Here is a 14620-nt window from a genome sequence, read left to right on the forward strand (position 1 = left end):
GCCATAGTGTGGTAAGTCATAAAAAAACGTTCATAATATAGTAAGGTAAAAAAAGTAATAGTATAGTAAGGCCTTAAAAATGTCATGCTATAGGAAGGCATAAAAGTCATAAAAAATGTCACAGTATAGTAAGGCATAAAAGTCTTAATAAATGTTGTAATATAGTAAGGTATAAAATGTCATAAAAAATGTAATAGTATAGTAAGGCATAAAAAGGCATAAAAACATCATAGTACAGTAAGGCATAAGTCATAAAAGTCCTACAAAATGTTGTAGTATAGTGAGTCATAAAATGTCATAAAAAATGTCATAGTATGGTAAGTCATAAAAAAACATCATAATATAGTAAAGCAAAAAAGTCAAGGTATAGTAAGGCCTTGACAATATCATAGTATAGTAAGGCATAAAATGTCATAAAAAAAATATCATAGTATAGTAAGGTATAAAAAGTCATAAAAAAAATGTCATAGTATAGTAAGGCATAAAATGTCAAAAAAATATCATAGTAAACTAAGGTATAAAAAATGTCATAATAAGGCATAAAAAACATCATAGTATAGTAAGGCATAAAAAGTCATAAAAAATGTCATAGTATAGTAAGGCATAAAAAGTAATGAAAACGCCATAGTGTGGTAAGTCATAAAAAAAACGTCAAAATATAGAAAGGCATAAAATGTCATAAAAAATGTTATAGTATAGTAAGGCATAAAATGTCCCAAAAAAACGCATAGTATATTGTATAAAAGTAATGAAAACGCCATAGTATAGTAAGATATAAAAAATGTCATAATAAGGCATAAAAAATGTCATAGTATAGTAAGGCATAAAATGTCATAAAAAAATGTCATAGTATAGTAAGGTTTAAAAAATGTTATAGTAAGGCATAGAAAACTTCATAGTATGGTAAGACATAAAAGTCCTAAAAAATGTCATAGTATAATAAGGCATAAAAAGGCATAAAAACGTCATAGTACAGTAAGGCTTTAAAAACCTCATAATGTCATATGAAAACTTCATCATATAATAAGGCATAAGCAAGTCATAGTATGGTAAGGCATAAAAAACGTTGTAGTATAGTAAGGTATAAAAAAGTCATAAAAACCTCATTATTTAACAAGGCATCAAACGTCATAAAAACGGCATAGTATAGTAAGGAATAAAACGTCATATTATAGTCAGGAATAAAAAGTCATAAAAATGTGGTACTATAGTAAGACATAAAAAGTAATAAAAATGAGATATTGTAGTATGGCACAGAAAGGCATTAAAAGTCATAGTACAGTAAGGCCTTAAAAATGTCATAGTATAGTAAGGCATAAAAAGTCATGAAAAATGTCATAGTATAGCAAGGCATAAAATGTCATAAAATATGTCATAGTATAGTAGGGCATAAAAAATGTCATAGTATAGTAAGGCCTAAAAAGTCATGAAAAATGTCATTGTATAGTAAGGCACAAAATGTAATACAAACATCACAGTATAATAAGGCATAGAAAGTAAATAAATGTCATAGTATAGTAAGGCAGAGAATGGCATAAAAAATAGTCATAGTATAGTATGGAATAAAAAGGCATAAAAACGTCCTAGTAAAGTAAGACTTAAAAAGTCATCGTAACGTCATAGTACTGTATATTAAGGCATAAAAAATGTCAGAAAAACAACATAGTATATACTGAGGCATAAAAAGTCATAAAAATGTCAAAGTATAGTAGAGGGTAAAAAACATCATAGTATAGTAGGGTGTAAAAAACTTCATACTATAGTATGGCATAAAAGGCGTCATATAAATGATATAGTATATTCTCGCCTAAAAAAACAAAAATCGACCTAGTATAGTAATACGTAAGAACTTCGTAATGACGTCATGGTATAGTAAGGCATAAAAAAGTCACCATAACATCCTAGTATATTAAGGCGTAAAAAACATCATAAAACGACATAGTATATAGTAAGAAATAAAAAGTTATAAAAAAGACATAGTATAGTATCGTGTATATGGTGTATAATGTCATTAAAACATCATAGAAGCTGGTTTATTAGTTTATTGCCAAGTAGGTTTTTCAACATACAGGGAATTTTGTTTGGTGTTTTGGTGTATGACAGTAAACATAATAAGAAGAAAAGAAATATAAACAAAGATGAAACAAGCAAGTACTGCAGGTCTGATATGTTAGATTTAAATAGACAATTTTAATAATAAGATAAAATATTTACAATAAAAAGTGAAAAAATATTATAGAAAAGAATAATTATAAATATAAATATATACAATGACAGTGGGGGTCATTAGCCTTGGTAATGAAGCCAACTGCAGTAGGGAAGAAGTTGTTCATGTGGCGGGAGGTTTTGGTCCTGATGGACCACAGCCTCCTGCCAGAGGGCAGTGACTCAAACAGTTTGTGTCCAGGGTGGGAGGGGTCGGCTACAATCTTTCCTGCTTGCCTCAGACGCAGCCTTGGGGGGATCCGGTGCTGATGATCCGGGTGCCGGATATATGCTTCCCCAGCTTTACGTGCTGCTACCTATCGGACAGGAACTCAGTGATCCACCTGCAGGTTGAGTCAGGCATGCTCAGCTGGAGACAACTGATCAGCACAGTGCTTCAGGGTGGATGTAGAGACAGGTCCTTTTTCTTTGGGGGGTTATTGTATACTTAGGCATAAAAAACATCATAAAAACGGCATAGTATAGTAAGGCGTAAACAACGTTATAAAAACTACATAGTATAATAAGGCATAAAAAACTTCATAAAAACGACATAGTATAGTTAGGCATAAGAAACGTCATAAACAAAAAAAGTCATAGTATAGTAAAGCATAAAAAGTCATAGTAAGACATAAAAAAGTAATAATATAGTAAGGCATTAGAGTCGTTAATTAACCTAATGTGCATGTCTTTGGACTGTGGGAGGAAGCCGGAGTACCCGGAGAGAACCCACGCAGACACAGGGGGAACATGTAAATTCCGCACAATAATGCACCAGGCCCAGGGTTTAATCTCAAAACCTTCTCACTCCTAGGCGACATTGCTAACCACTGCACTACCAATCCGTCCCATAAAAAAACAGTCATAGTATACTAAGGCATGAAAACTTCATAGTATAGTAAGACATAGTAATGTCATAGTATAGTAAGTCATAAGAAATGTCATAGTATTCATGCTGACATTTTCATGGGATTTTTCGATGGAGATTAAACTCCTACTTTGATATATCCATGATTTCATTTTTACACCTTCTAGCAACCTGACTGCTAGCCTACAGAATACAGAAGCCAGGGTTAGCTTGCTAACACTAACTGCTGTTAACAGTACCTCACATGGTTAAATAACATCAGTTAACATTTTTCTGGTAAAGTTAGGTACCACTATGATGTTCCAACATGACGTGAGCCTTCCGATAGGCCCCGCCCTTTTAGTCAATCAAATGCTATCAAGCCTAAATCGGTTGTCTTGGAGACATAGCTTCTTGGAGGGCACATTGGAATGATCTAATTTTACTTCAATCCAAACATAGTGCAAATGACTTCACTCAAATATTGGTAGGGACAATTCTCTCCTCCCAAAATATTGGTAGGGACATGTCCCTACTGTCCATATGCAAACCTATGCCCTTGCATAAAAGATACCTCATTTACTCCTCTCACTCTAGTTTCCCTTTAGGATTAATAAAGTGTTATCTTATCTCACTACCTCTTTTCCAGAGGGTTTCCTCAAGATGGCAAATGCCAGCCATGTGCCCCAGAGTGTGCATCCTGCCAGGAAGATTCCTCTCACTGTCTGAGCTGTGAGAAGCAGAACTTCCTGCTGGACCACTCCTGTAGGTCACACTGTCCAGATGGCTATTATACCACAGAGACAGAATGCCGTCGCTGTCCAGCCCACTGTGAAGAATGTAATCATGACGGCCTCTGTAAGAGTAAGTACGATCAGTGTAGCAGTGTTAGTGTTAGCATTGATATGATATAAATAATGATTTTTTTTATAAATGATGATGTACAGGTGATTTGATTATATCTGTGTCAGTTGTGTGATTACTACTGAGGTTAAACATAAACAAGCTTCTTATAAGCCAGTGCGAGGAATAGGAAGTGAGGGCTGGGGGGAACAAGGGAAACAGGAAAAAAGGTGAAATTTTATAATTCTATGTATAATTTACATAAAATAAATTCATCCTAACTTTCATTCATCATTTTGGAAATCACAACCAGTCATGTGATTGGGCTACGTACATGAAAAGTGGAAAACAAAACAAAAAAACACAGTTAAAAGGCTACTTTTAATACTTAACATATACACACAAATATATTTTAAGTTGAATGGTTCAGTTGAATAAAAATTTCAATTAACATTCATTAAAATTTTTTTAGTTTTTTAATGATTCATCATAGATTATAACAGTAATTGAAAAAGTCCAGTTTGGAATATTAATAATTTTCACCTGCTTAGATTCCACTACTTGCACTGTGCAAATGATGTAAACAACAGTGTTTTGCCCTTCTTATCTTGCATTACTCTTGATATCTCCCTCTCCCAGAATGTGCTGATTACTACTTCCTCCATGAGGATAAGTGTGTGGATGATTGTCCTGATGGCTACTTTGCCAGCGAGAAGCAACAGGAGTGTGTGCGTTGCCATGCTGATTGTGCCTCGTGTGAAGGACCGGGCTTTGATGACTGTAATGTGTGTCGCAACTCAAAAGCTGTCCGTTACAATGGAGAGTGTCTGGCTCATTGTCCTATGAACGCTTACTATGATAAGACTATCAATGAATGTAGAGGTAAGCAAGTTGGAAACTTAATATGATATTAAACAAATCAGAAAAAAATGCAACCATTACAGGATTTTCTACCTTTGCCATGGTTGTACTTGGCTGTGTCTAATGACTTTATTTTCCCAGAATGTGACAGGTTATGTTTGACCTGCTCAGGCCATGAGCCCTCATCCTGTCTCAGCTGTGACCCGGGCAGGCATAAAGATGCCAGCGGACACTGTGTGTGGTTAAATCAGTGCTCTCTGCGCTCATACATGGACCAGAATGGGGAGTGCCAACAGTGTTACAAACTCTGTCAGCACTGTTCTGGGCCGGGCAAAGACAACTGCCTCCGCTGCAACGAGCCACACTTCCTACTGAGTAAATAATCAACTAAGCCAGAATGAGCAGAAAATATTTGATTATTTTATTATATTATTTAATTTTTATATTAAATGTTGTGCTGCTTATCGATCTAAAGCAAACTTCTCCTTTAGTGTTTTTACTGTGTGCCTGTTTCCATCAGACAGCACATGTGTGAAGGAGTGTCCTGTGGGTTACTATGCCGAGGACAAGGATGAACGTGTGTGTGAGCGCTGTCACTTCAGCTGTAAGTCGTGTGTTGGCAGTCACAGTGTGCAGTGTACCACCTGTAAACCTGGATTCTTTAGGCAGGGGAGCAGCTGCGTTGAAACCTGTTCAGAAAGGTAAGAAGAACACACAGATACTCACTGATTTATAGATATTCTCCTCTCCTCTCCTAGAGGAAGAATAAACTGAATTGATACCCTCTCTCCTTTTCAGACACTTTGGCAACACCGTCACCATGGTTTGCGAGCACTGTGACCCTTCTTGCAGACAGTGTTGGGGTCATGGTAACAGAAAGTGCCTGAGTTGCCGGGGGGACTACTTGTATCTGAGCCATTGGGGACAATGCCTGAAGAGCTGCCCTCCGAACTACTACCACGACAGCTGGTCCAAGAACTGTCACAGGTGTCATCCAACCTGCAAGACCTGTAGTGGTAAAGAAAACTTGTCATGGCTTATTTCTTATGTTGTTGTTTTTTTCCGACTATTTTTGTATGAGACACATCAGACAGACAGGATGGAAACTGCTATTTTACTGGTTGATCGAAAGCTCAGCTATGTAATGACATATGACACTATTTCCTATTGTGCCTCTCTGTCTCTCCTCTTGCAGGTAAGGGCGCTCTGGCCTGTCAGTCCTGTTATGAAGGCTTCACTTTAATGAGTAGCATCTGTGAATCCAATTGTACTGTAGGCCTCTATGCTGCTTCTCAGGTGACAGACAGCTTGACAACATTTCACTTCATTTACAAAGAGTGTTTTAGTTTATATTCAACTAACCTTTCATATTTTCCTAATGAAAAAAAACACACAGCTACAACATTTTAGAGCTTTAGCTGCAGTTTGGCATGACTGTTCAGAGATAAATGTATAAAAGTGATACTTAGACTGCTGTATAACTAATACTTCTGTTGCTCTAGGCCTCTGAGTCCAAAAACGATAAGTCAAACTGCAAGGCGTGTGACTCGTCCTGCCTGGACTGCAGAGGCCCCAGCATGTGGAACTGTACTGTGTGCCATGCACACCAGCTCTTGTCTGATGATGGCCGCTGCTTGAGTTGCTGCGGGAATGAGACACGTCGCGATAATAAGCCAATACCCAGGGAGTGCTGTGACTGCAGTGCCCTAGAAGGTAAAAATAGAATGCACACTGGAGGACAGACTTTCCACAAACACACACAAAGAACTCGCATGTCATTTTGTCAATGCAAATTGCTCCTCTTGATTTCAGAATACATACTTGTATTCATACTTGTACCTGGAAAATAATGTTTATGTGTATGTGCGTCATCAGTCACAGTCTTTCAGGGCATCTGCCATTTGTAATGGTTGCCCTGTATAGTTGATCTAATTAACAGCTTTCCTTCTGTGTAGAGCTAAGTTTCATCTTCTTGCCAAACAGGGGTTTGCAGTATTTTAGAATGATGCTAAATATGTTCCCCTTACCAAGAAATTTCCAAGCTTTTTTGGTCTCTAGCCATCATAGACAAGACTGCATTTCATTGGAACTAGCATGTTGTAAAATGCACATTGATCAGAAACAATCCCAGTATACAGATAACATTAGTCTAATGTAATCTAATGGTCTGCTCTATCTCCTTCTCAGATGAGTGCATCATGGGTGTAAACTTTGTGTTGGGGGAAGCCAAGGATTTAGAGGCTCAAGGCCGCATCGCCAAACTCTTTGCTACTGCTTGTGTTCTACTTGTTGTCTCTGTGGGTGGAGGGATATTCCTCTTCCTCAATGCCCGATCTAAATCCCTCACTATTGCACCCACAACCAAAGCAGGTGGCTATGAGAAACTGGACACAAATGGAGGTGTTACCTCACAGCCTTCCACCTCCTCATTTAGCGAGTACAGCGACCGGATCATTGGATGTGAGGATGATGAGGAAGACGAGGATGATATTGTCATTGTCATGGGACAAGATGGGACAGTGTATCACAAGTTCAAGTATGGACTCTTGGATGAAGATGAGATTGAGCTAGAGTACGATGATGAGAGCTACTCGTACAGATGAAAGCATTCAAGTCCTTGACTGGAGAGAAAAAGCTCTTCCTTATGTATCATTGAAGTATAAATAAAAATAAAATCATATTAGTTACAATTTGCAGGTGTAGACTTTATATCAACAGAACTTTGATTTTTCAGAGACAAAACACTCCAGGTTTCAGGTTTCCCAAAGTTTCTCTTAGAATATTTTCTTCTAGTTGTGATTTAATGTTTTGACTTCACTGCTGCACATCTGGCTTGTATCGTCTCACTGAGATAATAGCAGGTCTGCTTCCCACTAACTGGTAAGTGTGAAGAGCAAATAATCAGTATTTTTCTCTGTAACCGGTTGAAGTGAAATGTGGTGTGAATGATTGTTTCATAATAAAGTTGGATTTTGATCTGTACTTTGTGAGTGTGCAGTCAAGTTATGAATTAACCTGCAGATGTGTTGTATCGCACGCAAACCAACACAATAACTGAGCTCAGTAATATGTTGAAATTGGCTCTGCCGTGTGATTGGGTTATGTAAGAAATCGGAACTATGCTAATTTATAATAAATCAATTTTTGAGCCTATTTTGACATATGCAAGTTCGGTCCTAATTTAAGTGGCTGCTGATCTGTGTCACAAGTGGGTATACATTTACATTGTGATAGCCAACAAACATACTGGTCTATTTAATATTCAGTAATCTCACACAAACTGAAAATGAAGTCCCTCTGGAGATATGTTGGAACTATAACCTTTACACTGAATCCCCAATGGAACAGGTTGAATCCAGCATCTTATCTCATACTAGACTGAACAAATAGACACAACATTGACTCAGGGACATCTGCCACTGTCCCTCCTTCGTACGTTGGTTTAACATCAGCTTGACATTGGCTTTCCCTTCCTGAGCCTTATCATGTAAAGCTACCGCTTCAGGCCTCAGGGCTTGTTGGTGCAGTAGCATTGCGACACCTATAAATAAATTCACATACCCAGTGTGACTGAAGTATGATTTTCAGACCAGAAGCATTATAAAGCCTAATCTGAAATTACAGGAAAATATGACATTTACAGAAGATATGAGCCTTAGGCATGCAGCATTCATCAATTTTTGAGGGATTTACTTAAGTTTTAGTATTTTACAACACAATAGTTTTAAGTGGAAACAACAGGGTAGAATGTTAGTTCTGATATAATTTTTTTTTTAATTCTTAATTAAATAATTGTTAAGAAATTATTGAATGCAGCGAAGTAATTTTTTTTATCTGTACATATTTGCAGAAGCTCATATTAGGACAATAACAACATTCAGGTAGGTAGCAGCCAATGATGTCCAAAAAAGAAAAAGGCCAGTCACATGAATATCCTTTTATATAGTTTGCTGGTTTTTAGGTGTTTTTAACATAAATTGTATTTCCATTACCGTAGTGGTCTAAGCAGGCGCCCCATGTGTAGAGGCTACAGTCCTCGCTGCAGTTGGCTCCGGTTCGAGTCCCGCATTGTACGGCCTTTGCTGCACGTCATTCCCCCTCTCTCTGTCTCCCCATTTCCTGTCTCTCTCTACTATCCTGTCCAATAAAGGCACAAAAATATACTTAAAAAAAAAAAATTATATAAAACACATGAATGAAAACATAAAGGAGGTCTTGAACCTTTAACTCTACATGCAGTAACCCTGGTCCCTGGTAATCTAGAATAAGCACTTGCAACAGCCTGGAAAACATTTCACTTGTGAGAGCTTCCCTCCTAAAATCTTTGATAGGTTTGAAGATGCAGCAAATTGCAACTTCAAGTTACAGTGTGATTTCTACTGCAGAATAAGTGCTTTTGCAGATCAACATAATGGATTATATAATATACAATATGAAATAAAGGTTTTATATAACTGGGAATCTGTCAATATAATTTCAGTGAAGTATTGCTTGCAGGATTTTGTTTCATTCATGCTTTCAGCTAACAATTTTCAAGCTCTTCTAAAGAAACTGAACAGATTAAAATGAAATGTAAAAAGACGATCAGACTGAGAATGGGAACAGTTCTGGCAAAAACAGTGACACGCTTCCTGTGAAAGGCTCACAGCTACTGGTACACGGTAAATATCAACATTCATGAAATGCACTCATATATTTTACTCTTGAATGACACTTTAATAAAATAAAATAAAATACGGACTTAAAATCCCAAATCACATAGCTGGACTCATAGAAGTCACTCATTTAAAACAATTACTTACAACGGTTCAAATAATTGTATACACTTAGTAGTTAAATGTTTGACTGTTTCATGTAATTTCCTTTGTAAAGGCTTAACAGATGCAGACACACACACACACACACGCGCAGACACACACACACGCGCAGACACACACACACACACACACACACACACACACACACACACACACACACACACACACACACACACTTAAAAAAACTGTAAAGGGGTACTCCTCTTACAGGATTTGTCAAAAGTTTTTGAATATATTTAATTGAATTGAATAAATGAAATATGTGTATATATATATATGAAGAATTTTATGCATTATATCTTATCATGCATAGGTTTTTCTCTTCAAACTTCTGCATGATTGTTTGTGTCATATAAATTTGTGCTCAACAGTTCAAATGACTGTTGCCCTCTATAAATATCAGAGTAGGGAAGAGGAGGTGTGGACGTTATTCTTCTTCATCTCATCTCACCTATCAATGTTTTACTATCAGTAACAAACCCCACGGAGACTAGTGGACTGTAGGTCTGAGCATCAGGTAAGATGCAGTCAAAAAAAAGAAAAACTTACGAACATGCATAAGAACTTGCTTGCTTCTTTGGCCTTAGTGTTCCTCAGATCTGAATATGAATATGAACATGTGAATATGTTGAAATTTAAAAAGCCTATGCTTAAAACATGTTTTATACACATTTCATTAAATAAATAACTGTTGCTGGTTATTCAGTGATTCCAATTTACGAGCATTCAGATTTTTTCTGTATAATGCATCAAAAACCCCAAATTCAATGGTAAAAGGTCATTCATCTATAGGGCCGTGATAAACTGTACAAGACTGGTGTCACACTGGAAAGGAAAGACATTTTCTCAAGAGGAAAATTAAAGAACAAAGGAAGGATACTTTAACACCTTTTACATAATTTCATTATTTAATCTCCCTGTCTTCATACAGATGCCTTGCACTTAGCCACATTGTTGCATAAAGTCAACTAACTGTGCTACCCGTGTTTTTGTTACAGATAATGATACCCAGACTGTTTCTCTAACCATCTGACACATAAATGAATCTCAACAGAAAATGACTCAATAAGTGACATATTTACAAACTTGGCTAAATAGTGTTCATAGAGCTGAGTATATACTTGTGTCGTTCCTGAAATACAGATTTTTATTACAGCTGTTTGTATTTTCTGGTCACTCTCATTCCAAGATCTGTATTTAATTTTATGTACCTTCTCACACAAAAGATTCCAAACATACAGGAGGAGCGGTGATATTCAAGAGCTGCATGCAGCAATCTGGTGTGAATATAAACAAATGAACATCATCTATTAAGTGACTGTCTGCAACTAACCAGTAGAGAAAGTAAAAAATAAAATTTAAACACAGAAAGACTAACAAAGTAAAAGAAAAAAACACAATAAAAAAGATGGTTTGTTTATGATTATTTCTATGTGCAGCCATGACGACAGCTGAGAGATCTCAGAATGAGGCTGTGCATTCTAATGAGTAAAATTACACAAACCTGTGTTTATACAGAGATCTGTGTGTGTGTGTGTGTTGTGTGTGTGTGTGTGTGTGTGTACACAAACTGAGACAGTCACAGCCAGCTGTCAGTGACCATTCATAATAGTCTGTGACGTAGATGCTGTGGTGGAGGGCAGGGCTGAAGATGAGCTGGGAGAGCTGGTGAAGAAGTTGTCGTCTCTCAGTTTGAGATGCTCTGGAAGCTCCAGCTTGACCTTGGCCTCCTCAATGTCGTTGTTGATCGCTGCAATGAGGGCTTCTGTTCAGATATAGATGAAGAAATTAGATCAAATCTGGGAGTATGAAAAAACCTATCATTGAAACTAGGCACACAAAGTTGGTGTGTGTGTGTGTGTGTGTGTGTGTGTGTTTGTGAGAGAGAAAAAGGTGTCATACCAAGAGAGTCATAGCTTCTTTCTGGTCGGATGTAGCCCACCATGACAACACTGAGAATCTCCCCATAAAAGTCCTCTTTGAACATATGAATCACATGGGTCTCCTAGAATCAAAAACATATTTACATTCATTTTCACAAGAGAACAATAAATGTCAAAGTTTACTGCTTTGCTCTTAGTATGTTATCAAGACAGAATGTATAAGAATGGCTTGCCTTGCCTCTGCACCAGAAATGTATAGAATTAAGAAGTCCCAAATAAATGCTGAAAATGTGTTATATTGCTGGCTTTAGCCACTACTCTACTCTTTTTCATTCTTGTACTGTGATAAAAAGCAAGGGTACCCTGTGCAGGTTATAATTCTTAAAATAATGATGGTATCAACAAAAATGGAGAAATTAACATTTGTATTTTTACAATATTGACTGTTACTACAGTACTACTACTACAGTTTTCACCATACAAAAAAGTGCTTTTCTCAATATTTTGTCAGCTTTTCCCACAGCAGTCTTTTTGACTCATGTTGCCATGCTTAAATGCTGTGGAGTTGATCACAAGAGTTATAAACAAATTAGACTATTTTATTCAATTTGTTCCAACATTTTTCTCTGTGTTGGTCCTCTGAAAAGACCAATTCAGGGTGACATTTAGACCCCTGGAAACATTGGGCAACCAGCATTCATGTGCAATCATGAATGAAACCACACTGACTTGTCATTCACACTTTAATGAATGCACACATTCATTTAGGATTATCTTTAGATGTGTGTAGTACAATATAACTTCGACTTTGGTTATTAAATCTTTCTTTTTCTAAATTTGATTTCTATCCAAAGCTGTGGAGGAAGAGGTGGGCTCGACTATGTGACATCTTATAAATAGATTTTAAACTTGTACATTTAATCAAAACAAAACCCCAGACATTTTGCAGTGAATGGCGCTTTTCTTGAACCTACCATGGACTTCTTGGTATTTTTGTAGTAAGGGTTCCAGCCAATGCTCATCACCATTTTGTGGACATCCCCATTACCCACGCAGGCCCAGCCATAGTAGATTCCTGTGCTGATATCTGTTGGAAGATTGTCCACCACTGAGTCTGGGAAGTTGGCTAAAGATGGGAAGGAGATAGGAAAGAAAAAGATTAGTATGTAAGGTCAGCTAGAGAATTGCTCTGTCTGAAGTTAAGTTAGTTTCTGCTCAATGGCACTTTTTTAAACCAGAGAACACTATCTACTGGAGAAACCAACTAGCTGTGAAGATAAACAGTGCAAGAAATTCATGCACAAAATGTTTTATTGTATTGTGAGAGATTAATTTGTTACAGTTCTCACTTTTCATGGATACTAGAGGAAAACGTCTTGACCATCCAAAGCTCCGATTGGTTACAAACAATCCTCTTTTGTAAAGCTGATCTTTTTTTTTTTTGCAAAAAATGGTTTTATATGGTCTTTCTATATTCAGTGGACTTCTCTGTTCATCTTTCCGGGTATAAATCAAGCGACCTGTCTCTGTTTAAAAGGGATCTTTGTGAATTATTTCAATCAGCAAATAGTGATCACGAACATGGCACTTAGGCAAACTTTCCTTGTGCATCAATAATGTTTGTAGATAATCTTTCAATATCATAACTGAAATCTGAATTATATATAAAATATTCTGAAGCACTATCACAAGGGGTAAAACACACTCTGTTTGAACGGACAACTACTTTCAGTCACTAGTTTAAGGCTTCCCCCTACCAAATGCCTTTAAATACTGCATTTACTATCGGAGGGTAAATGTCAGGGTCATGAAGAGAATAACGGCGATATATTATTAATCATTACAAGTTTAAGATTTGCTTTTCATTGATTTGACAAGGTGGTGACAACGTCGGACGATTAACTTATGCAATATTTATTTGCACATTTTCATCGATAAGATATGCGGCTACTACGCATTTCTGGAAAAGCCATCGTTACATAATAGCTATTATTTGAGTAAATAACAGTGCTTTCATTATCTGTCAAGTTCAGTTACTCAACTCACATTTACCGCAAAAAAAAAAAAAAAAAAAAACCTGCGCGCTCATTGCGTAAACGGTGTCTTCAAGTCATCAATACTGTAAACCCGTTGGGTAGTTAGGAACTAACTAGTTTGCCAGACTGCCAGTGCTGTGTTTATTATCTTACCTCGTCTGTCTCCAAGTTAATAAGAGTGATTCAGACTGACCTAACGTTATCTACGTAAGATAGGGTACAGTCGTACATGTTACAAAAAAGCTCCTACAGATTAATGGCACATGATCAACTCACCTGTGGGAATTCCCAGTTCTTTGCTTCCTCTCCCGAAGCCTCTGATGACCTCTCCCCGGCAGAAGAATGGAAGACTTTTCATGACCGATAACAGTTAGCTGTCTTAGATGGACGCTACAGAATGACCTCGAACGACACAAGGAAGTCGGACTGGCTAATCAAACCCCACTGTACTGACTGCTAGCACCTCGCTGACAGCTAGCAACACTGAAATCTGACCCTTGTGGAGTTCAAAGTACGTCCTTGTATTTAGCTGTAGCTTGACCCGCCTGAATAGTTTCCTCGAGTTGAATAAAGTTCAACCTTAATCACTAAACAGTGGTGGTAACAGTTGAACAACTATGCTAGCTAAGCTAACTACTGTTAGCTTCATCAGATGCACCCTGTTCCTAAAACGGTTTTAGCCAAATGTGTAGGTTATATAGTACTTGAGAATGACAGTCCCGGTTTCTCTCAGGTCCACTCGCAGTATGACGGTAAAAAAATGAAGCCCCGCTGCTCGTAGAGAACCAGTGATGTTTCATGTGTTGAGCTCATCTGCGTCCCAAACGCTTCTGCTGATGTCATTGATCGCGTTATCAAAGCCGGACGGGAGTTACGTGTTGCCTTCAGATGTTGTAGGAAATGTAGCGATTACAAAATGGTGCATTCCTGGCCTACATAAGGAAAGGCGACGCAAATTTACAGCTAGATGATTTAAGAGCCCAAGTTTTGCTCTCGGGCAGCGTGAACTAACCTATTTATTGACCTAGAGTACATTTATTGTATTTTGCTTTTTTTCAATAAAATATGAAGTCATTCTTTATCAGTCCACAAATTTTCTTATTATAATCATATTATAATATTGAATTG

The 14620-nt window shown here is 37.1% G+C and overlaps 2 protein-coding genes across 2 annotated transcripts; one reads left to right on the top strand and one right to left on the bottom strand.

Moving 5' to 3' along the window:
- Window positions 1–2282: 2282 nt before the first annotated feature.
- On the top strand, window positions 2283–7738 carry LOC130169586 (proprotein convertase subtilisin/kexin type 5-like). The gene is made up of 6 exons (XM_056376448.1): window positions 2283–4777; window positions 4898–5457; window positions 5555–5772; window positions 5952–6052; window positions 6259–6469; window positions 6944–7738. The coding sequence occupies exons 3-6, from the start codon at window positions 5577–5579 to the stop codon at window positions 7357–7359; spliced, it is 924 nt and encodes a 307-aa protein (XP_056232423.1). The 5' UTR covers window positions 2283–4777; window positions 4898–5457; window positions 5555–5576; the 3' UTR covers window positions 7360–7738.
- A 2724-nt stretch (window positions 7739–10462) lies between these two features.
- On the bottom strand, window positions 10463–14339 carry rfk (riboflavin kinase). The gene is made up of 4 exons (XM_056377294.1): window positions 13769–14339; window positions 12431–12582; window positions 11476–11578; window positions 10463–11338 (listed from the first exon to the last, which is right to left on the bottom strand). The coding sequence occupies exons 1-4, from the start codon at window positions 13848–13850 to the stop codon at window positions 11166–11168; spliced, it is 510 nt and encodes a 169-aa protein (XP_056233269.1). The 5' UTR covers window positions 13851–14339; the 3' UTR covers window positions 10463–11165.
- Between the last annotated feature and the right edge of the window lie 281 nt (window positions 14340–14620).

Source organism: Seriola aureovittata, chromosome 5 (genome assembly GCF_021018895.1).
Source record: "Seriola aureovittata isolate HTS-2021-v1 ecotype China chromosome 5, ASM2101889v1, whole genome shotgun sequence".
Taxonomy (NCBI): Eukaryota; Metazoa; Chordata; class Actinopteri; order Carangiformes; family Carangidae; genus Seriola; species Seriola aureovittata.